The sequence below is a fragment of the Sardina pilchardus genome, chromosome 21 (genome assembly GCF_963854185.1).
Source record: "Sardina pilchardus chromosome 21, fSarPil1.1, whole genome shotgun sequence".
Lineage (NCBI taxonomy): Eukaryota > Metazoa > Chordata > Actinopteri > Clupeiformes > Clupeidae > Sardina > Sardina pilchardus.
The window spans coordinates 23,496,375-23,521,226 of NC_085014.1; the positions used below are offsets into that span (position 1 = coordinate 23,496,375).

The window sequence follows — 24,852 nt, forward strand, 5'->3', positions numbered from 1 at the left end:
GCAACCGCATGAAAACAAACAGGCGGGCGCGATGCGCGAGATGTCAAAATGTGAGCGCTGCGGCTGGAGGGAAGATTCTGGAATGCCAAGCGGGATTAAAAATGAAATCTTTGCTCCGCAACAGGGTCATAGTGTTATTTAAATATTTCTTAAAGAATAGCATCTCGGCTCCTGTGCGTCTGAAAATAATAGCGTTCTCTATGCAGATAAACAGGAAACGTCCCTTCTCTTGCATCCGTTAATCTCACGCCTACACCCTGGCAAAGGCAATCGAGCTGGTGAATTTACATAGAAGGCCAGTATTGTTTTCTCACTTCGTTTTTTCTCTCTCCCTCTCCATCCTTTTCTCGCTCTCACACACTCTCTCTCCACACACACACACATACGCACATACACACACACACACACACACACACACACACACAGCATTGCTTCCTATTCTCTTCACCTCTCCAGCATTCTCCCTCCTCACACAGATGTGGGCCTTTTATGCTGCTCTCTCTTTAACAAGGCCATCCTTGTGTTCTGTGTTCTCTCACTGTGTGTGTGTGTGTGTGTGTGTGTGTGTGTGTGTGTGCGCGAGCATGTGCATGCGCACGTTGCTCAGGGAGAACGGCTCCCGAGCTCTTTCACTACTTCCTCCTCTTCCAACAACATTAAATTACCCATCTCTCCCCTACAACCCCCCAGTGTGACTTTGTCTTCCACTCCAACGGCAACAAGAGGGAGCAGAAAGGAAGAGGAGCACTGCTGGGTTCCTCTAAGGTAGGCTTCAGGACAGGAGGGGTTTTGTTCCCACACCACGCGTGTGTGTGAGTGAGTCAGAGCTCAGTGGCTGGCTATGGAGGGAGGGGGTAGCGGATGGGTCCCACTGGCTCACCACTGACACCAGAACAGACCGAGTTATGGTGACGGAACCACCACCACCACCACCACCACTCAATACGTGTGTACGTTTGGTCCGTAGGATCTTTCTAGAATTAAGGCATGTTGCACTGTGCTCTGTCGGATGTGAGAGAGTGTTATTCGTCACCTGGTCTATCCTCTGGTTAAGAGAAGTCCATTCAAACGGCGCTGTTTTTCCCTGGCCGTTTGGCCGTGAGGGAGACAAAGTGGGCTGTGGCCCCTGGAGGGACACCCCATCTCTACGAAACGCACATGAAAAGCACAGGGGCCATATATATATAGCAGCGCTTCCTGTGCTGTCACTACCTGTTCATACAGTACATCTCGTGTGTGTGTGTGTGTGTGTGTGTGTGTGTGTGTGTGTGTGTGTGTGTGTGTGTGCGTGTATGTGTGTGTGTCTGTCTGCGAATATGCACTCGCTGCGAGAGATGTGTGTGTGTGTCAAAAGAGGACGGATGGTTATGGAGTGAGTGAGTGAGTGGGGTAACGAGTGATATTCCCAATTCTGGAGTAGCCTCAGTTGGGTTTTGCACTTAAATAAATCAAAATAAAATCGAAATCAAAAATTTAAATTGAGCGGCGCTCCCAGGCACTCTGGCAGAAGTGAGATGAACTCTGTGTGAGTGTGTGTGTTTTCGCTCTCGCTCTCGTTAATGTACTACTGACGTGTCAGACCTACAGAGTAAATATGCCTGTTGTGCCCTACCGGGTCCCTGGCAATCTGCTCCTCTCCCTCCAAGCTGTTCAGCGCCGAGCACCAGAGGCACGAAAAACACCCCCTCCCTTCCTCCCTTCCTCCCTTCCTCGCGCGTGACCTGACCGAAGAGACCTACCCCCACGAACCAGACTCAGGGAAACGGCTGAGCTTGACTGAGAGGTAGTAGCACACACACACACACACACACACACACACACACACACACACACACACACACACAGTGATTCAGGCTCTGTAGTTTGTGGCACTCTGATGAGCAAGAGATGTGGGAGGGAGGGAGGGAGGGGGAGAGCAGAATGAAAAGAGGAGAAGACCTTTTGCTTTTTGTTAAGAGTGGTTGTGCGCGTCCGTTTTTGCTAGAAGGTCGTTGTGCTGTCACGGTTCAACCTACAGAGCCTCTCACGCTCCGGCCCACTCCACACAGCTGGTTAAGCACAGTGTCTGGACAAACGTTAGCCTTTGGCACCGTTGAGTTGTGTGAGCGTGTGTGTGTGTGTGTGTGTGTGGGAATGTGGGTGACGACGACTAAGGGAGGGGAGTGTGTGTGTATGTGGGAATGTGGGCGGCCGGCGACAACTGAGGGAGTTTGTGTGTGTGTGTGTGTGTGTGTGTGGTGCTGAGGGGGAGCGCACTGTCGTGAGCAGGGCAGTGTGTGGAGATGGAAGGATGGATGGAGGTTATCGTTGCGCTCAGCTGGCTCTGTCGCCGAGCGGCGTGAGCGAAGGACAGGAAAAGGCCAGCGTCGATCAGTCTGCCCCCCCGGTGACCCCGCGGTGACCCCTCCGGACTCCGGCACCCATCCATCCCTCTGCCGTTAAATGGGTGAGGTGCCGCCTGCAGGAGAGAGGGAGAGCACGAAAACATTGCAAACAGAGCAAGGAAAAAAGCAAATGATGGTGTTATCAAACTGCGCTGTTATTTTTTTGAATAACAAACAGGCAGTACAATATCCTTTTGACCTTATCTGCATTTTAAAGAGAACTTATAAAACCATGTTACAGGAGACAGAAATAGCATATTTTTAGAGCGAGCTGCCTGATTTGACTCCACTGCAGCACGTGAAATGAATAAAACGGCGAAATGTTCCACATCAACCACATGAAAGGAACATCACAAACATCTGCTCGGGGCTCTACTTCTTGGTTCAACCGCTGGTTCTCCACCCACCTGGTTCCGAGGGAAAGACGTTCCTCAGCTGCTCGATCACCTCCTGGAGCTGGAGAACGGTGTCGTGCTCTTGGTCAATATCGTCACCTGTACCACAACAACAACAACAACAACAACAACATCAACAACAATAAAGTTGGATCGTAAGCAGCCATAATTGTTGCTACTGGAGGCAAGCTTACAGCTGTGTTTACACAACAAGGCCCTGTGTATTATACATGTAAGCATGCATTTAGACATAGCAGCTAGTAGAGATTAGACATGTCGGCTTACAATTGTCAACAAACTCAAGCTAAGCCTTGAGCTCACGCTATATAGACTGCGAAGGAACAGTCAGATAGAAAGAAGGCATGGAGGCGGCTTTTGAAAACACCGTTACTTGCAGCCTGATTAAAATGCAGCGCTTAGAACTACACGTCGACATATTAACTTTAAACAACAAAGGACGTTTTGTGATGTTTTCGAGTCCAGTGAAGAAATACATTATAGTCATGTTCAAACATTTCCTAGCAGTGCATGATTGCAGCCTTGCTTGCGTAAATTGAGCTGCAGCCATCCACTAGTTGAAAAGGCAAGTGGAAAACATTGTGTGACTCAGGTACGTTTGCAGAGCTGGTAATACCGCTGAATAACATGAATAACATGAATAACCCACTCCTGGGTCTGCAGCCCTCTAATCTTCCATCCGTAAGTGCTTATGCGTCGTTCCTTATCCCAGAGCCTTCTCCTCCAGAACTTCCAGAAGCCCAGCAGCTCCAGACATGGGGTGACTCTCAAACACTCTCCTCGATCCTCGAGGGGCATTCCCACTGATCTATAACTAACACTGGATAGACTATCCCACTATTGCCGCCCCATCATTCTTGATCCAGATCAGCGAGGACGAGGATCAAGGAAGGAAGGGAGGGTGTATAAAAGACCAAATGAGAGGCACCCATGGACTCACCTGCGGCCTCTGTGTCTGTAGTCTCTCTGCTCCGTAGCTCCCCCTGGTGGGCGCCCCCAGACACCGGCGAGGAGAGGGACGAGGGCTCCGACCCGTTGGCCTCCGAGTCGTCTTTGGGCTGAAGAGAGAGGGAGAGAAAGTGACAGGACAAATGAATAGAAAGTCAGACATGTATGTGTATCCCTGAAAGCCGAATGAAGGGTCAAATGATTAAGTAAGCTAAACTCATACTTTGTGCATCGACATGACCAGTTTTAGTCAAGCACATTGTTTGGTGTGCTATAACCCATATTAACTGTTCCAAACTGCTGTAAATAGGGAGACATCAGACAAATCTCTAATTATATTTTCATAACCGCTGCTACATGGAGTGGCAAGACCAAAATAAGTTTGGGGACAGACTGTTAAGCTCTGACAAAATCAAAAAACAAAACAGAGACTGACTGGGAATTTAGACCTAGTTTTCCCTAACTTACAAAGTCACTGTTATTTTCTCGAGAGATGTAAAAGCCTGATTGACACCATTGTCTAAGCAATCATCTTGTTGTGACTCAATGCACACACACACAAACACACACACACACACACACGCACACTCCGAGGAGATAAGAGGTGAAAACAGAAAAAAGTGACTCTGCAGCAGTCAGATTGAATGGAGGTGAGCAGAATACAGCAGCACCACCATAAAACTCACAATAACAGTTTACGTCCCTCTGTTTCTCCAAGAGGATTATGGTCTTTAAGTTGGCCCTCTTCCTCCTCTTACTAGGTTTCTCCAGCTCAGCTCTCTCCTCGTCATCTTCACTCTCACCTCTTCCTCCCTCCCTCTCTTTCTCTTTATTTTTCTCTCTCTGCTCGGGGTGCATCACGCCTGTCAATCACTCCTGTCTGTTTCCACGGCGCCCACTCTCCTCTCATGAGCCGCCTACACTTGGCCCAGCCACTTGAGTCATCTCAGCTGATGAGCCTCTCTTTCTTTCTCACTTAGACACACACACTCTCTCTCTCTCTCAATCCTTTACTTTCTTCCTTTCTGATTCACACATAAACCCCTTTTTCATTTTTTTTTAAATTCAAGTAAGCTTTATTATCACGAGGCAGGCAAAACATAGCAAACTATACAGTATACACTATACTCACTATACAGAGACATAGTAGCTCACCACAAACACGGAAAATATATAAAGACTACAATGAGGATCAAACTTAAGCTGAAAAACAACAGGGAGAATGATACAAAATGGCCGATTCCCTTTCCCACAGCCTGTAACAGCACTCGCATATTGTGCAGCCAACTCAACGCGCTGTTCCTTTTCTCCCAGAAGATGTGGGAACCTTTTTCTCTCTCTTTTTCCTCATGTTCTCTCTGTTCTGCAACAATAGCACTCTATCTCTCTCCCTCTCCACCCCATTCCCTATTCCCACTCTCGTCCCGTCTCTCTGACAAAAGGTGTGCACTCCCTCTCTCCTCTCTCCGCTGGCCCACAGTGGCTCTGCCTGACTGCCCGTTTTCCGCTATCTCTCCCTCTCCATCCCTCTCTCATCTCCTCCATCCTCCGTCTTCAACAATGACATTCATTCACTCCCTCTCTCTCTCTCTCTCTCTCTCTCTCTCTCTCTCTCTCTCCCCATCTCTCTGGGCTGTAACCCTAGTCCCTTCTCTCTCCTGCTGTAAGTCTCTTTGCTGTTCTCTGCCTCTGTCCCCACTCACCATTTTTTTCTCTCTCTCTACCTGCAGCGTTAGAGCCTCTATCCCCCTTTCTCCCTGTGGCATTCTCTCCCTCTCTCTCTCCCTCCCTTACATGTTATCTTCTTCTCCCACCGCTCCCTTTCTGCTTTCTCTGGTCTCTCCATCCTAACCGTTAATCCCCCTCTCACTGTTTGTCCCCCTACTCTACGCCTCTTTACCTGCAGCATTATATCTCCCCACGCCGTTTGGCTCAACTCTTTCTCTCTCTCCTCCTTCCTCTCTCTCTGTTCTCTCCATACCAGCCCTCATTCACCGCCTTCCTCCTTCCTCCTTCCCCCGTGGGCCAAAGTTTTACTTTCTTTTTTGCCTACCTCTCAATAACTTCTCCAGTGTCCTTATCTTTCCTCGGTAACCTTCTTAAAAGCTGCATGTTCTCTTTCCCCCCACCCCCCAACCCAACCCAACCCCCCCTCCCCTCTTCCTCCCTGCCTCCACTGTCAGGTTGTTCCTTCTTCTTCCTCTCTTCCTGCTCTCTTCTCCTCCTACACCAGAAACATTATGTCTTCCCCCAAACTCCCCCTTTATCTTTCCCCCCTGTGTATAGCTGCAGCAGTTAAGTTCAAACTTCTGTCAGTTAGTACCTCTCGCTCTATATACGCATCTAGAGCCGCAAGATCTCTCTCTCTCTCTCTCTCTCTTGCACACACGCACGCACACACACGCACACGCACACGCACACGCACACGCACACACACACACACACACACGTACAGTACACACATGCACACGCACACGCACACACACACATGCACACACTCTTCCAGGGCAAACCTCCCAAATGCGAAGGCCTATGTGTGTCCGCGCGTGGCCTACCTGCAGCAGTAGCTCTCGGAGCCGGTGCAGCTGGGACTCCAGCTGCTTGTTGTGGTCCTCCAGGATCTGCATGCGCGTCTCCAGCCGGGTCTTGTGCTGGCGCAGCACGCGCGCCTCGGCCAGCAGCTCCTCGTCCTGCGGGCCCGTCGGCGAGCCCAGCGCCCCGTCGCCGTCCGTCAGCTGCGGCGACGCCACCGCCTCCTGGTGCCGCCACTTCAGACGCCGGTACTCCCCCTGCAGGATGCTGTGGGCAGGCCATGCCAAGAGGAGCAGCTCGTCAGGTCTGGTTCTCACGGCACACTCATTTAAGAGTTCACTAGTCATCCAGTGCAAACAATCAAAAGCTCACACACTTTACCATACTCGACAAAAGTGTCGTTGAGCATCCACCATGGTAACTAAATAAAAGAGTGATCAAAGTGATAGTCACTCTCATTTAATGGTGGTAGATGAAGCCAAAACACTGAGTTGAGGAGACTGGTACGAAACAAAGACATGAGAGGTGTAATGGCACTAGTAAGTCTGCAACATTTAATTTCTAATATTTAATTCAGCTTTTGGTGTTTGTAAATGTTACAAATGGAATAAATCCTGCATTCACCTTTGTATCACTCCTTCTATTCTAGCTCAGGACAAACTCACTGCAGAGCTACAGTCAGAAAGGCTAAATATCTCAAGCGGCTGCGTGTTCAGAAGCGTGTGTTGGTGCTATCAGATTGTAGGCCCTTCCTCCACACACTGGTTGTGGAGAATTACAGCATCTGATAGGGATGATGCACAGTGCTCCCAGCAGAGCCCAGCTCCTCTCCACTCCGCATGGGACATCCTGGGCAGGGGAGGGGGGCCTAGTTTCATATGCTAGTCACACAGCTGCACTGCACAAAGGGGTAGCATTATGGTCCATCAACAGTGCCGTTGCTGCAGTAGATTTAGAAGCTATAAATGGAATGGTTCATTCGGCGTTTCACCTTTTAGTCTGATAATACATGCAGAGTGGTTTGCACTGTAAATAGAGTGGACATATTCCTGACGTGTTTCACAATGAGGGCTGTTGGCAAACTGACATGTTTTTACTCGTTTCCTTCCAGCTGTTTTGTTTTGCATTCCCCCTCATTACATTGCACTATTTTAAGCAGAGACAAAAATGAACTAATGAAGGTAATTAACAAATGCATCTTGATTGGTTTGTTATTGCATGCCAAGCTTGCCAAAAGTGAGAAATGACTGAGGCTGTGAAGTCACTTCATTTATGAGTTTTCTTGAATGTGTGTGATCTGTGTGTGTGTGTAATCACAGCAGCAACCAGGCAACAACATTAGTTGAACACACAAGTTTTTTCCGTGTCAATTTACCACTCATGCCGCAACACCTGCTAGATGGCACAGAAGGAAGTCATAGCACATTCCTAAATATAATTATGTCAACAGCAATCAAAATCTAATAAGGTCCAAGACGCCCTGCGGGGATGCACGGATAATCAGCTCATCACAGCCTACTGTTGAACACGGAAAACTCCGAAAAAAAATGCAGGTCAAGCCACAAAGGTCACCGAGGAAAAAAACAAAAAAGTCTGGAGAAAAACACATCACTGACTCACTATAAGGAAAGATGCCTCTGGTAGCAAATTAATTGAACGGAGACTTATTTTTATATCTACGTACATAAAACACAGATCTGTCGTTTTGCATGTGCTTCTTGCAATTCAGGCTTTTTCCTTTTTTTTTTTGGCTCGGAGGTCTGAGGCATGCAGACACAGACGCATGAGATGCTCAAAGTAGGTCAAGAGAGCGGCGCACGCTTCCTGGCGGCTCTAGTCGGAGGAGCCACTGCTGCTGATGGAAGTGGCAATCTGCTGGCTTTATCAGGTAGACACTAATTTGTATCCTTGTGAGTGGCTCTGCTACTCAAGAGCCGTGGCCATCTCGCATTATAGAGCATCAGATACGGCAGATGAAAGAATGCAGAAATTGAAAAAGAAAGCGATGCTGTTTTGCTCTTTCGATTTCAACAAAGTAATGATCTCCCGTAAGAGTGTTTTAATTCTTCATGGAAAGTTGAATACAACTACGTAATGAAAAATGGATATTGTTTTGGAACTTGAAGAGTTTTTTCATTTATAAGAGACGAAAGTTAATATCAGATAATGAAACCACCACTCGATGCCCTCTCGTCTTGATATTTACTCTAAAAACATAGAATCGGTGTGGGTTTTAATGCCAGCGTTGTTTGAAATGCCATGCTGGTCCTCCGCGCAGTATTGCTTTTTCTAGTCTCATTCATATTCCACACTCTATTTAATTTTTCCCTTTTCCAAACGTAGCCTCGAGCCAATTCGGCACACCTCCTCCTCCTGGAATGATGTCTGTATTAATAGAGGAAGGCGCTGTGTCCACCTGGGCAAGTGCGTGCATGTCTCTGCTTTCTTCTCCTCTGGAATAAGCAGGCCTGCCTCATGCTAATGGCGGTTACTCTGCTAGCAGAAGAATCCCAGGTGGTCTTTTGCCCTCTCGGAAAAAAGATAACAGAATCTCATATCAGTTTAAAGGAAGATTCTGCACTGCTTACATTGGTTCTTTAGCTGCAGCATTTAATATGAAACTGATGCCACCACACACAAAAATGTGAGGATTCAAGATACCAGATACTATTGGATTGCTGTGTAGAAGAAATACGTTTTCATTAAAGTATATACTGTGTGCTCTGTGGATTTCCACATCTTGGTTTTCAAAGCACCTTGATCCAGCAATATAGCTTCAGAAGCAGACCATTAAATGAAGAGTAAAGCAACACACAAAGCATGATATGATGGAAAAATCTGGAATAGTCTTCCATCCAATATTAAATCCTGCCACCAATGAGAAGTCTAATCTAAGTCTGATTTAAAAATGTATTATATATCTCTGGCTTTTAGACTGAAAGGGGTCTACTTACACTTTATTCTTTATTTTATAGTGTTAAAAATGACGTTGTGTTCATCAATCATTTTGTTCAATTTGAATTATTTCATTTCCATTTTGTTTTCTGAAATCTACCTTTAATATTGCATATTATTTTGATTCTCATTTTAATACACTCTTTTTTATCTGATAATTATTTAATATGAATTTTCCCCCTGTTGTCTTCTATTATCTTTTACTTGCTAATCACGTTGGCTCAACCTCTGTTGTTGTGCCATAAAAAAACCTTCACCTTGAATAAATAAAGTGCAAATCACTGTGAAATCAGACTTATAAATACATAAAAATGAGACTTAAATGACCAATGATCAACAGTTTCTTACTGATGAGGCAGATAGAGACTATAGAGATTAGAGATTAGAGATTATAGTCCCATTCAGTTCAACGTCATTTGGTCTCATGCAGGTCAACGGCACCAGTCACTGTCCACCGTGTCACGTACTGTATACGGGCCGTGTGACGCGGGGCACGGACGCGGGGACTCACCGGTTCTCGTTCTCCAGGCGGGCCAGCGTGCGCTGCAGCTCGTCCTTGTCCTGGCAGTCGATGTTGGCCAGCAGCAGGTGCGCTCCCAGCGGGGAGTCCTGCTCCAGGGCGGGGCTGGAGTGACGCAGGAGGTACTGATCTTCATCCCTGAGTCACCCCCACACAGGAGACAACACACACTGAGCCACCAGCCGCACAGCAGCACAGCCACCACAGCACCGCACCACGCACCGCACCAAGCAGCCGCACGCCCAGCGGCTCACAGCACAGCACAGCACAGCACAGCACAGCACAGCACTGTGCCAACTTGGCCTCACCTCACACACTCATCTAACTAGCACAGCACGCACTGTGGCTCTCACTGGAAATGACCTGCATGTGTGCTTCCATGACAGTGGGTCACATCTACATACAAATGATTGATTGATCCACTTGCAACTGAACACAGCAGTGCTTAGAACAGGTCGCATTGCCTTGTGTATATGACATAATGTAATATACAGTAATTGTATCATATCATAATATCAAATATAATACAATGTAATATACAGTAACTGTATCATATCATAATATTATAGGCTTAGTTGCCTCAACTGGTGGCCGTGTGGGAAAAGATAGCATAACATTTGGATTTCAAACTACATTTCTGTGTTTGTGAGACCGAGTTGACACGGGGACAGAGAACAGCCAGCTGGCCAAGCAGACGAAGCACACAGCACACAGCACACAGCACACAGCAGGGCCGAGCAGAGCAGCGGAGCACAGGCACCAGGGGTCACCTCACTCAGCTCCACTGTGGCCCGGCACGGCACGGCACGTCCACTCCACGCCGCACGTACAGTACAGTACGCACGACACCCGACGCTGACACAGCGTCTCCACTGAAGCCAAGCTCGGCCAGGCCACACATGAATGCATATTACAGAACCGCTACTACCAACACCACAACAGGAACTCACTACAGTATACGGCTGATATAGAGAGACATATTATAGGATAATACATCAGACATATTATATGATAATATATCAGGTAGAGTATATGATATCGTAGCACACAAAGAGCAGGATACTGTATACATACGGTATGCAGAAATATGCAAACACATCATCACACTTACAAAAGTACACACATTCTGTCATAGAATATATACAAAATGCAAGTATCACACATATGGCACACAAGCACGCCAACACACACACACACACACACACACACACACACACACATACAGACACACACACACACGGCGTTACACATAGAGTAGAGACATCTGTGAGGAGCTCAGGTGTGCTGTAGAGGAGAGTGTGGGTGGCACACGGGCATGCAGGGGCTCAGAGGCGAGCAGCATTCTAAAGAGCTCTTCTGGGAGTCATGACAGCATTCCGCACACGTCGCATTAACGTCAGAGTCGGATGGAAAAAACTCCAGGCACACGGCCATTCGGTAAATATGCACACCACAGCAAACATTTCCTTTTGCTTTCTCTCTCTCTCCCTCCCTCTCTCTCTTTCACTTTCTCCCTCTCTTTCTCCCCCCACTCTCTCTCACACACACACACACACATAAGCACACAGCATTCACTCCAAAAACAATACCACCACTCAATTTGTGACCTTGCCCTGACAAAGGCATTCATAAACACTCCTTTCACCTCGCTCAATGACATTGACACACACATACACTCTCTTCATCTCTTACTCCCTCTCCTTCTCTTCTCTCTCTCTCTCTCTCTCTCTCTCTCTCTTCTCTCTCTCTGTACCTCTTAAAGCATTATGTCTGTCCTCAGTGCTGTAGTGACCAGAAAACATGATTAATTGACCTGTTTTGAAAACTGTTTTGGGGAAGGGCTCACCTTATTCACTTATATATGCACGTAATTCATCCACACCAAACAACCCACACCACACAATCGCACGCACGCACGCATGCATGCACGCACACACGCACACACACACACACACACACAGCCCCTTAAGCTTGGACAGCCTCCTGCTCCCAATTCTCAATTCTGTGCTCCATGACATTTCAATAACAAATAGAAAATTCCCCAATGCACAGTCCTCTCTCCTCCCCCCTCCTGCACCATTCCTTTCCCTTTCCCTTTCTTTTTCTCTCTTCTCACTCCTCCTTTCTTCAGAGTGAGCTTCTCTCTGTTTACACCTGCCACCAGACTCTTTAATCACGCAGACTTTTATATGAGTAGGGCAGAGTGCTCCGAGTGCCATGGGTCATTTTCATTACCCTCCCCGCTCCCCCTCTCCCCTGCTTTATGTGTGACCGCCCAACCACCCTCAAAATAATCTCTCACTCTCTCGTGCCCTCGCTCGCTCCCTCTATCACAGACTGACACTCACACACACACACATGAATAGACAAACAAGCACACAGGGACAAGAGCACACACACACGCGCACACACACACACACACACACACACACACAAACGCCCTGAAACCTCTCATTATAGCTGTGACCCACCACTGCAACATGCCCCTGAAAGCCTGTGTGTGCGCCTGCGTATGTGTATGTGTGTGTGTGTGTGTGTGTGTGTGCGCGTGCAGTACGTGTGTATGTTTGTGCAATGGGAATTTATACTTACAGGCTTTCATCCGGTGAGAGGCTGTCAGTGAAGAAGGAGCAGTTCTGATTCTCCATCTCAGCCAACCTGCGAACACACACACACACACACACACACACACACACACACACACACACACACACACACACACACAGAGAGTGAACCAGTGACAGAGAGAGATTACAGTGGCCTAGGTTCCCGGAGTGAAACAAAGAATTCCAATGGGACTACTGAGCCCACCAACAGCACAGCCCATCACACACGTAGCCAGAGAGCCCACATAGAATTTCTTCTTGTTATTGTTTTGTTCGAGCAACATTAGAGAGGTACCATTAAAGGGCACAACACCCACCACACACCCTGTAATGACGCAGAAATGTACACTCAGAGGGAACACGAGACAGCACAACGCACAGTTTGTTTCCAGTGTGGTTCCACCAGCATTTTGAAGCCTCTTCCAGCGTTTTACACAATCTACATTTTTAACGAGCCACAGCTGTCTGCACAAAAACCTACAAACTGTCACAGGCTGTCTGTTTGCTCCTCGTTAACTTCTCCCCGACTTCCTGAACACACAGCCATGCGCTGGCTCCATAATTGCAGCCACAGGATTGCCCCTTGGGAATGCTTCAGCACCACGGACAGCTCCCCCGAGCTCCCCCGACACACCAGGCGCCCGGCTGTCGCCTCCACGTTGCCCATTACCACAGCGCCCCAAAGGGAGTTGACGAAGGAGGGGGAAACTTTGCTTTTAGCGACCCCTTGACCCCCTGCCTCACCACCACCCACTCTACTCTCCCCCACCACCCCCTCCACACACACACACACACACACACACACACACACACACACACACACACACATCCAGCAGGTGGGCCCGTGGGGTTTGGCAGGCCAGCTGGCTGAAAGGACAGCGAGGCTTGGCCACGGTGAGCAAGACGGTGGGAGGAGAGAATGCGCTAAGTGCCTTCCTCTCCGAAGGCTCCAGCTGGGGGGCTTGTGTGTTGTGTTGAGGGAGCAACAGAAACAGTGGGGGATGGGGGGGGGGCAACACACAGAGTCCCTCTGACGAGCTCACAAGTTTTGCTGCAAACCACAGGGGTGGGCCACATCCCGCTCACCTCCTGTGTGTGTCACCAGTAAAGCTGGCGTGGGGATTTGCTGTGTGATGCAGCGTGAGCTACTGAGAGTGGAGGCTGTAATCCCCGCCAATACAACATCAGACTTGGCTCCACTCGGCTACTGTATGTCCACCCTTCTCAGTCTTCAAAGCACAAACAACTGAAGACAACGTGTAGGATTTGCCCCTTCTAGGCTGGATCAGAGTCCAGTCCAATACGACGACACACGGTCAACGAGGGACCATCTCATGCACTTGTGAGGAAACCAATAGACGACATTATAGAACATCGCGCACAATGTCCATTAAGCACGCCAAACATTTATTCACAACGTTTCGGTCATGTGCAGACCCTCCTTAGGTGAATTTGAAAAAATTCGTCTGGACAGTGTGCGGGATTTTCTGTATAAAGTATCACTGTTACCTTTACCATATCCAACGCACCTGTCCCCACAAAAGAGGTGTGCAAAAGCGCTTTTCACCTAGGACACCAAGACATAAAAGGTTAAACTTTCAACTCGGCTAAAATACTGCACGTTCCAAATGAAATACCGCAGCCGAGCTCCACACAGAGGTGACCTGACCTGTGTGAACTGAGAGCCCGGGGGGTGGGGGGGGGGCACTAACGCCTGCCGTGAGGAGCTTATCAGAGCGCCCCGCCTGTCCTCCCGGTCACCTCTGGCCGGCAGCTATCAGATGTCGGGGCTCGCTCCCGTCCGCCTGACCCCTGGCCTGCCGCGGAGATCTCCTAACTCACTCCCCTGCCTCCACGCAGTCCATCACAGGGCTTTAATAGGATGCCTGTTCCATCAAGTGATCGGGAGGTGAGGGGAACCTTGGGAAGGAAGGAAGGCAGCAGTGCACTGGGATTGATGGGGGGCAGATGGGAGAGAGGGTCACTGACCCCCCAGGGGGGTATGGTGGATGAGGTTTATGTGAGGGGTATGTGTGTGTGTGTGTGTGTGTGTGTGTGTGTGTGTGTGTGTGTGTGTGGGTGTATGTGTGGGTGTATGTGTGTGTGAGTGTAATTTGTGTGTATGCGCGCATGTGTGTGTGTGTGTGTGTGTGTAATTTGTGTGTGTGCTTGTGAGTGTGCTTACACACATAAGAGGGAGTTTGTGTGAGGGAGGTAAACAGGCAGAAATGGAAGACGTGTCCTACATTGCATGAGGATGAGGCAGTGTACAGTTTGCAGAGAGACAGAGAGACAGAGAGGGAGGGAGATGGACAGAGACAGAGACAGAGGGAGGGAAGGAGGGAGGGAGGGAGGGAGAGGAGCCATAATGTGTGTGTGAGTGACCGTGAAGTGTGTCTGCTGCAATAATGCTTCTTATGACTCTTGACTCGCCACTCCTGGGGGACAGAGCATTGACCGGAACACTCTGATGGTGATATGTGTGTGCGTGTGTGTGTGTGTGTATCTGTGTAGCCATGGTTGTGCATACGCTCACTTGTTGTGTGTGTGTGTGTGTGTGTGTGTGTGTGTGGTTACACATCCATGCTTTTGTACACACGTGTGTGTGTGTGTGTGTGTGTGTGTGTGTGTGTGTGTGTGTGGACAAACGAATGCCAGTGTGTTCAAACGTGCATCACTGAGCAGGAATATTTGCAGACCAACACATATGTGCGCATTGCAATGAATGAAAACAGCACACAACAGTAATTTCGCCCTCTCCATCTGAATTCAATCTGGATCCCATACACTCCCCTCCTCCTCCTCCTCTTCCCTTTACAGAATCCTAAAACATCAAATAGCAGGCTCACTCCCCGACGGCCCCCCGAGTTATTACTGAAGATTAACAACTACACCCACTCGTTCTGCTCTTACAAAGGGGGGGGAAACGGAGTGGTGTAGAGAAGAAAGGAGGGAACGAGAGAAAGCCCTCTCCCCCCTTCCGGAGGAATGACTGATACATCTTCTGCCCCGGAGGAGTACGGGAGACGCGCACCGCCGCTCCGACATTCCTAAACTTTCCCATATAAATGTAATTTTCTTCTCCAAGCCCCCCAAAGGATGTCTGAGCCGTGATTGGGGCGAAATAAATAGGGAAAACCTTGTTTAATATTTCTCTCTTTTTAAAAGGAGACAGATAGAGAGAGAGAGAGAGAAAGAGAGAGAAAAGGAGAGAAAAAAAGAATGAGAACTTGAAAGTAAGAGAGAGAGAAAAGAGAGACGGAGATTAATCCAATTCTTCGTTCTTTCCATAGGCATGAAAGAGCTGTCTGGATTCATTTAGGTAGACCTCAGATCATGCTTAAGTTTGCTTTAAATATGCAGACAAGATGTCCTTTTCGGTTGTGCGGGAGAAGAGAAGGGGGGTCTTTCTGCGTTAGACAGAAATGTTGCAGGGCTTCTTTTTAGCAGGATGTGGGCATGTGTCATCTCAGCACGAGAACATCTCAAGGACTGATGGAGAGGAAGATAGAAGGAGAGAGAGAGAGAGAGAAGGAGAGAGAGATAGAGAAAGAGAGAGATAGAGAGATGGAGAAAGAGATGTGTGGGAAGAAAAGAGAACGCTGAAGCCATTCTCCTGCCCTTCACAACAATTCCCCTTTTCACAGATGCAAGGACCTCAGCCTAATTATTCATCTTCGGAAGTGTGCATTTTTTCTTTTTTTATTACATTTAATATTTTTTCATTTGTTGCATTTCCATAAACAAGACTCCTGGCAGTGGCAAGGGCTTGTGAATGCCAAGCGGGCGCTCAGTCTCAGGCAGAGCCAGTGCAGCTCACAGAACACACTGGCTGCCGTGCCGTGCCGTGCCGGCGAATGACTAAACGTAACATGAGTCCCGGGCAAAGACAATTAAATCCATTAGCTGGCATGTCCGCATCAGGAAAACAAAACACTCCAGAAGGGAGCGAGCGAGGGAGGGAGGGGAGGGAGGAGAGGGAAGGGGGGGGAAATGGAGGGATGGCAGAGAAGAGAAGGAAAGTTTTGTGAGCCGCTCAGAAGGGTGACTAAATAAGGTAGAGCAGAGAGGAGGCGGACGAGGGGGGGGAGACTTGGCAGGCGTCAAGTGCATTTCCGGCTCCAGTCAATATTGCTGAGCTGTTTGTCACAGCGCCGGGGGAAGGGGGGGGGGGAGAAGGGGGGATGTGGGGTTTGGAGAAATAAAGAGAGGGAAAACAGACAGAATGCCAGAGAGAGGGAGAGAGAGATACAGATAGACAGAGAAGGCTACAGAGGAGATAGGGACCCAGAGAATCTCCTCCTTAGCAATATTTAAATAGGCACATTACTGCAATACCTTGAGCAAAGCATTTAACACTGACTTGCTCTGGGGAGACTGGCTCTTGTAACAACGGATGTATGTGAGTCGCTTTGGAGAAAAGTGCAAGCCAAATGAATATGTAAAAATGAGATTCACATGATTACATGCTTCAGCAGTACACACTTGCCAGAGATCTTAGGCCACAGGAGAAATACTTGTTGGTAAGAGCCGCTGTTACAACTGAACGCAGCGATGCAGCTTTTACCTGCTCTGCGGTTCAGCTCTAGAACCAACTTCTGGATGACATCCAAATTGCCCTAACTGTAGTGTCAATCTTCAAACTCCAGTTTCAAATCTAGACCTAAGACCAAACTGTTCTGAGCCCTACAACACCGATGATCAATTTGTGTTAAGCAGTATTCCATTGATATTCCACCTACCCACCATCCTCTTCACAGGATCAGCTGACACACACTCAGAAAACATCCTCTTCTTGCTTGATTAAAAACTTCTACAAATTCTCCCTCTAACTTTTCAAAGCAGACCATTAAGAGTTCAAAAATGTAGGAACATTTTTTAAAAGATGCTTGAAGGCCTTCCTTCCAATGTTACAAAGCAGATTACGCAATCATGTTCCTCCACATTTCCCTCAGCAGCACCTAAGACTGGAGTGCAGCGACAGGTCATCCACCAACCCTTTAGGGACTAGAGCTCTAGAACCTTCCTACAGGTTCCAGGCAATACCATCTGCAGACCTCCATGCAGTCTAAAGACACAGGCCTCCAGTTCTTGTTTTTTTTTTGTTAGTTCAAAGGGATGGAGAGGAACAGGGAGACGGAGGAGAGATCAGAGGAGGGGGACTAAATGCTCAGGGCCTGAGTCTACACTTGGTCCTCGGAGTCGGCACGCTGAGGAGGCTGATGTGGCCTGGCAGCTCATAGGTGCCCCTGGACCTAGTTTTCTGCCTACTCACTATATTCCTTCTCTCTCTCTCTCTCCTCTCTCTTTCTGTCTGTCTCTCTATATATATATATGTACATCTCTCTCTCTCTCTCTCTCTCTCTCTCTCTCTCACTCACACACATACACAAACACACGCTGCACCACAAAGCAGGTGACCCCTGTCAACCCCTACAGCGTGAACTCCACTGTTCCCCGTGTGTGTGTGTGTGTGTGTGTGTGTGTGTGTGTGTGTGTGTGTGTGTTTCTGAGATAGAGAGAGACAGAGAGATAGAGAGAGAGATGGGGGAAGGGAATAGAGAAAGAGGGAGTAAGAGTCTGACACACAGAGGAAAAAGAGCAAGACACGGAACAGTAGCATGTACAAAAAGTATGTGCCTTCATGTGTGAGTGTTCTTTTGTGAGTATTCCTGTGTGTGTGTGTGTGTGTGTGTGTGTGTGTGTGTTTGTGTGTGTTTATGGTGTCTCTGCCTGAATCAGTGGGGTATTGCAGAGCAACAAGCCATCCAGCTGGAGCAAATCAATACTCCAATCAGTGAGCTGGAAGAAGCTGAAAGAGAGAGAGAGGGAGAGAGAGGGATAGAGAGAGAGAGAGAGAGAGGGATGGGGGGAAGGAGAGAGGAAGGCTGATGGGTTGAGTTAGAGATGTGGGATGGAGGTGTGACGGAGAGGTGGAGAGCTAGAAGGGGAGCAGGAGCTGGAAGTGTACATTAGCTTTAATGGAATCTGTGTGTGTGTGTGTGTGTGTGTGTGTGTGTGTGTGAGTGTGTATGTATGAGAGAGAGAGAGAGTGTGTGTGTGTGTGTGTGTGTGTGTGTGTGTGTGTGTGTGTGACTGTGTGTGACTGTGTGTATGAGTGTGAGAAAGAGTGAAGCAACTGACCCTGACCAAAGTGATCCGCACGGCAGTAGCCACGTTTTACAAAAGTTCTCCACAGTTCCACCAAAGCTTGCACAAAAAGAGAACATTGGAATTGTGCTGTAAACCAAAAAGGAGCGAATGGGAAACTGACTGGGCAACTTTCTAAAACACACATATGCAGCCAAATAAGATGTATATGCTTAATATAATCTACAGATGGACTGCAGATGGACTCTAGACAACTCAACAACTCAAAAACAAACAGAAACAAATCCACAATTTGATAACTTCGCTAACGTCACTAACAGATTTTGCACTTTCAATTAGGCTGGCATCGGTATGGCAGCAAATGAGGTCCATTCCATACGGCTGGTCTAATTACAAAACTAGAAGAAGAAGTTCGGAGTAAGCATAGGAATTAATTGACCCGTAAAGCCAACAGAAAAGAACGCCTGCAATGCCAAGAATGCCAATCCCAAGGCCATGTAAATAAAACAACTTTTAATACGTTTCAAACTTAATAAACAAAAAAACCCAGCCAAACAAATAACATTGATCAAAAATGACATCAAGTTAGGGACAAGCTGTTATGGGAAATGACAAACACATTCTGATGAAATAAGCCATAGACTCACTCTCAGAGATGCAAATGCAATGAAGTACTAGAGGTAGGCTCTCAGTGGAACCAGAGCCTTGGTGTTAGCATGGCGGTGTTAGCATGGCGGTGCTAGCATGGCGGTGAATACAGTAAAGGAAAGGAAAGCTCAGAGGCCACAGTCACAAAGGAACCTCTATACATAACAATCAATCAACACAATGAGAAATGTTGGGACAGCATAATCTCACCTAATGTGCGACTTCAAAGTGAGCCTGGGGTCTGCTAATAATAATGTGGCAATATAGAGTAGAGGAGGTACAGTACAACTCACAAGAGCTGCACACTGCACTGGAATGGAATCTCCCCACAACTTTAATTCGTGGCAATATAGCGGTGGCAATATAAAGTAAAGCATTAACCGTAGGCTCTGTATGCAAAACGATGTGAAATAATATTACCGTAGTTCCAATTTCAATACAGTCCCATAAATGTGGATATGTGGATAAAAGAGCCAGCTCTAAAATACAGTGGAGATAAGGCGGGGAGGGGGGGGCGGGGGGGTTATTGGTGTTCTGTGACTGTGGTGTCCTACCTGCTGGCAAAGTGCTCAATCCGGCTGTGTGTGTCTGCATGGGGTAGTTTGGGTGAGGAGCAGGGCCTGTGGGAACACACACACACACACACACACACACACACACACACGCAAACACATACACACAGACACACACATCAATAACACCTCATCTCAGCCACCTATTCCGATGTCAATATGGGCCATTGTGCGACCATGCATGGAGTAGAGCTATGTGCCTGTAGGATGCGTGACCACATGTGTATGTGTGTGTGTGTGTGTGTGTGTGTGTGTATTTGCTCATTATTTGTGCATGAAGATGACGGCGGTGCTCTCTCCTAAACTAGGTCACGTTTCCCAACACCCCCGCCCCCCCCCCCCCCCCCCCCGCTGCCTCCCACCTCTCTGTCTGTCTGGGCGCCTCCTTCTCCTCCTTCTCCTTCTTCTTTTTCAACTACTTCTTCTTCTTCTTCTTCTTTTTTTTCTTCTTCTACTTCTCCTCATATCTTCCTCCGGAGCTGCGGTGCTAGGGATCCTCAGATAACCCACCCCCCTAATCCTAATAATATTAGCCCTTAGCAGCATGCTGCGCTATCTGGGCTGCAGATATTGGCTGCTGCCATCGCCGAGCATTAGTGCTATCAGCCGGCTCACACCAGAGACATGGGAGGCTGTCAGGTAAACAATGTTGCCAAAGTCCTTTTTCTAACTGTATTAGCTAACAGACTAACAAAGTAATGCTTTTCCAGAAATATATCTGCTTGGCAATACGCCTGCCTCTTCCTCCCACTCGCCTTCACTCATTTTCTTCCTCTTTCTCCTTTCATGCTCTCTCTCTCTCTGTCTCTCTCTCTCTCTCTCTCTTTGTCTGTTTCACGTTTTCCGATGGGAGAATGTAAGCCTATTTAGTCGTGTTATAAAGGTGAAACTTTTCTAAAGGTGTCTCTCAGGTTCTCTTGAACTGTACCACCCACACACACACACACACACACACACACACACACACACACACACACACACACACACACGCACACACACTAACTCACGTCTCGGTGCTCTCGGCCTCCAGGACGGACTGCACGGGCAGGTAGCCCCGCTGCGGGTGCTTGCTGAAGTACTGCTTCGAGCGGAACTTGTTTTTCAGGGTCTTGGCAAAGTCCCTCATCCTCTCGCCCGAGGTGGTCTGGCACGGTGATCAGGGTCAGGAGGAGAGAGCGGGGGAAGAGCACACAATGAGGAGAAATAAAGGGAGAGAAAGAAAGTACTGAGTAAAAGAAAAAAGAAAGATAAAAACCCCCCTCCTCAGGGGTTTCTTGATCGGTAGTAATCTCTCCCTAGGGATGACCCAGAGCTTGACCCGGCCCAGACAATCACTAGCCAGTAGCCCCCATCCATCACCCCTACACTAGCGGCTCATTCTAGACTGGACATCCAGACCCACATCTAGATTCGGATCTAATCTAGAGACAGGGCCTGGCTATGAGTAATCAACATGGCCCAAGTCATACCACTGCACGCAATTGGATAGCACTACGACCAATGTTTACTGACTGATTCCGGACTTCGACGCTGCAGCGCTGTCGTTATCTGTCGCCCGCCTATATCAGATACAGCGATGTGATTGGTGCAGGTCGGCTTTCAAGGACATGGGTAATGAGCATCATTACGGATCGCCAGAGTGACTCGCTGAGCAAATTCAAACGGTGCTCTCGCGAGAACGCTGGATTTCAAGGGTAAGCTAATTCCACTCTCCGCACCGATTCAGAAATCCAAAAGCAAAACCAATCCTTCCTCTCCCACTGCACACATTATATGGCCCTTCACACGCTGCCATTGGAGAGTCTGTGTGGGCCCAGTCATTAAGGAAATGAGAGTCTTATTTGACGTCCCAGGGCCAGTGCGCCAGTGTGTGTGTGGCACTGCCCATGAGCGGGCCGGGGAGGAGGTTGGCAGACTGGCTGCTAATTGAGCGCCACACATGGGAGGGGATGGTGAGCGAGCGGAGCTGGTGCCAGTCCAGGAGGAGGAGGAGGAGAGGGGGAAAAAGCGCCTCATCTACTGGAAGCTCCGCGTCCATCCAGCAGAGTCCAGTTAACTGGGGGATAGTGCTGACTAGCAGGGTCCCCACACATCACTGTCACAGCTACGGTAAGTGCCTGCAAGGCCTACGTGTGTGTGTGTAGGCCTTGCGTGTGTGTGTGTGTGTGTGTGTGTGTGTATAGGTGTGTGTATGTGTGTGTGTATGGGTGTGTGTATGAGAGTGTGTACATGTGTGTGTGTGTGTGCGTGTGTATGCGTACGTATGTCTGTGTGTTTAGGTTGGCCTGTATATTGGTATTTCTTTCTATCCTCTTTTCTTTTCTCCCTCCCCATTACATCGTTCTTCATATCTCTCCTTCTCTCTCTCTGTCTCTTTACTTTCCATCATTCATTCATCGCCTTTGCCATTCATCCAGCAGCAGCAGGCCTGTTAGCGTGCCTCTTACCGGGGTGTAGTACTCCATGATGGGGTAGTGCAGCTTCTTCCCTTTGGTGGTGCGCCCGGTGAGGAAGCACGTCTGGCAGATGTCCACGTTGAACTGCTTGAGGCTGCGGTACCTGCAGGGGAGCCACAGGGGAGCGGATATAAATACGCACAATGGCAGGGCGAGAGGAGGAGGAGGAGGAGAGGAGGAGGAGAGGAGGAGAGGAGGAGGAGGAGGGGGGGAGGAGAGGAGGAGGGCAGGGACGAGCGGAGCTGCTGCTAGCTCAGCTGGGGATTGGAGCGCGAGCGATGAAACAAAGGCGCCGCCAGCATTCCTCAAGTCCAATAAGGCATCACAGGTAGCTCACCTGCTGTGTGTGTGGAGGGAGGCCTGAGTGTGTACTACTGTAACTCAGATTCTCTATACATCCAAGGTGGCTGACGGGGAATGTGCACAAGCGTCCCAGCTAGTTTAGTGCAGTGTGCTGGTATTTGCTGAGCTAACTGTTGCAAACGGTTACATTCACTGTAGCCTCCCCTCCAATGGGAAATCATTACAACTGTCTGACACTGCATTGTTGATATGAACTGACAGGCTTGGGTCTCACATATGCTTACAAGCCCTCACACAAATCTATACTCTCTCACACACACATACAGTTTACTTCTCTATTTGTATCCACAGTGTAAACAAGTAAACTGTGTGTGTATGTGTGTGAGTCTATACCAAATCTATACTCACACGCGCGCACACACACACACACACACAAACACACACACTTGAAGCCTTTGATGGGGCACTGTTTGCAGATATATACTCTCTCTCTCTCACTCACAAACGCACACACACACACACACACACACACACACACACACACACACACACACACACACACACACACACACACACACACACACACACACACACACACACACACACACACACACACACACACACACACACACACACACACACACACACACCCAGAGCCGCTGACCTGAAGCCTTTGATGGGGCACTGTTTGCAGATGTAGCACTTGGCCTGGTGCTTGGCCGACTCGGCCACAGCGACGCGGTGCAGGACGGGCAGCCACACCAGAGACTGGGGCTCCAGGCTCATCCACTCCAGGAAGTGGGACGCCTCGATCGCCGGCTTCCCTGGAGCCTGTGCAGGACACACAGATAGAGAGAGAGAGAGACAGAGAGAGAGAGAAAGAAAGAGAGAGAGAGAAAGAGAGAGAGAGAGAGAAAGAGAGAGAGAAAGGGATTTGATTTTAAAATGTACTCTATTACAATGTGCAGCACAAAGCTTCAGTCACTCAATGACTCAGGACGTGGGATGCCTCGATGGCCGGCTTCCCCGGAGCCTGTGCAGGACACACAGATAGAGAAAAATAGAGAGAGAGAAAGGGAAGAGAGAAAGACAGAGAGAGAAGGGTAAAGAAGAGGGCAGAGGACGATCAGGTCAGGGTCGATAGGAAGGATACGCGGCTGCCTGCCTCCTGCCTGCCTTTGTTTTGCTTCTCCTTTACCTCTGCTTGCATCACTGGTTGCATCACTGGTTCCACTCGTTGGGTTTTCCATATGAGGCTAATTATCTCATCCAGATGGTTGACAAGAAACGCCAGGGAGGCATTCTGCCTCCTTAACCTGAACTGTGTGCGCGCCCCTCGAGGACTCCTCGTCCTCCTCATCATCATCATCGTCATCATCATCATCATCATCGGCAATTTTCGTTTCCACTGAGCCGTCTCTTTCACCCAAAGCAGCTTAGCGCGCTAGGGAGCTTCTTTCATGAGTATTAGCACTGCCTGAGAGCTGAGCTAATTTACACAGACGCAGCCACAGGACTGGAGTTCAAACCCAACCTCAGAGGATGAAACATATAGATCTCATATACCATAAAGTATCACCAGGACGAGGAGGAGGAGGAGGAGGAGGAGGAGGAGGAGGAGGGTGAGGAGCGGGGAAGAAATACGAACACGCAATACGCCTGTTATTACCTTTGGGTGTGGATTTATGGGATGCTGGGAAAAAGTCACGGATGAGGATAAAAAGGAGAGGAGCTGATAGGGAGGTGTGTGTGTGTGTGTGTGTGTGTGTGTGTGTGTGTGTGTGTGTGTGTGTGTTAAAAAAGGAGGATAACTGGGAAGAAGAGTACGAGGAATAAAGGGAGAGGAGCGGCGAGGCGGCGGAAAATCCTTAATGTGCTGAATCCCTCATTAAATGCACATCAAAGATGCATTAAAAGGTTGATTTCCCCCGGGGGCCACCGGCGACGGCTCGAGCACGCCACCGTAATTAACGTGAGCCGTCGCCAGCCAGCGCCATGACGATACAGCGCCCCCAGCACCAGCTACCCAACGCAGCCGCGTGCCACGCCTGAGGGGACGCAGTGTGTGTGTGGGTGTGTGTGTGTGTGTGAGAGAGAGTGTGTGAGAGTGTGTGTGAGAGAGTGTGAGGGTGTGTGTGAGTGAGTGAATGTGTACTGTATGAGTGTGTGTGTGAGTGAGTGAGTGTGTATGAGTATGTATGCGTGAGTGTGTGTGTGTGCACTTGCGCTTGTATTTATTTACATGTATGAGTGTGTCTGTGTCTGGTCAAGTGTCTCGGTCTGAGTCTGTCTGGGTGTGAATGTATCCGCCTGTCATTCACAGACACAGCCTAGTCAGTCTATCTGCTTCAGTGACTGTGTGTGTGCATCTGTCTGCACTTGAGTGTCTGTGTGTGAGTGTGTG

The 24,852-nt window shown here is 48.6% G+C and overlaps 1 protein-coding gene across 1 annotated transcript in view; it reads right to left on the reverse strand.

Annotated features, from left to right (window-relative positions):
- Window positions 1-1,871: 1,871 nt before the first annotated feature.
- The window catches only part of drp2 (dystrophin related protein 2), an 83,230-nt gene continuing 60,249 nt past the window's right edge, over window positions 1,872-24,852 (reverse strand). The window contains exons 14-23 of the mRNA XM_062524460.1: window positions 23,113-23,279; window positions 22,137-22,248; window positions 20,697-20,833; window positions 19,672-19,737; window positions 12,345-12,410; window positions 9,744-9,890; window positions 6,301-6,544; window positions 3,738-3,855; window positions 2,792-2,878; window positions 1,872-2,458 (exon numbers count right to left, since the gene is read on the reverse strand). Coding sequence (XP_062380444.1) covers window positions 2,439-2,458; window positions 2,792-2,878; window positions 3,738-3,855; window positions 6,301-6,544; window positions 9,744-9,890; window positions 12,345-12,410; window positions 19,672-19,737; window positions 20,697-20,833; window positions 22,137-22,248; window positions 23,113-23,279 — 1,164 coding nt within the window. The 3' untranslated portion in view covers window positions 1,872-2,438. The remainder of the gene's footprint in view (window positions 2,459-2,791; window positions 2,879-3,737; window positions 3,856-6,300; window positions 6,545-9,743; window positions 9,891-12,344; window positions 12,411-19,671; window positions 19,738-20,696; window positions 20,834-22,136; window positions 22,249-23,112; window positions 23,280-24,852) is intronic.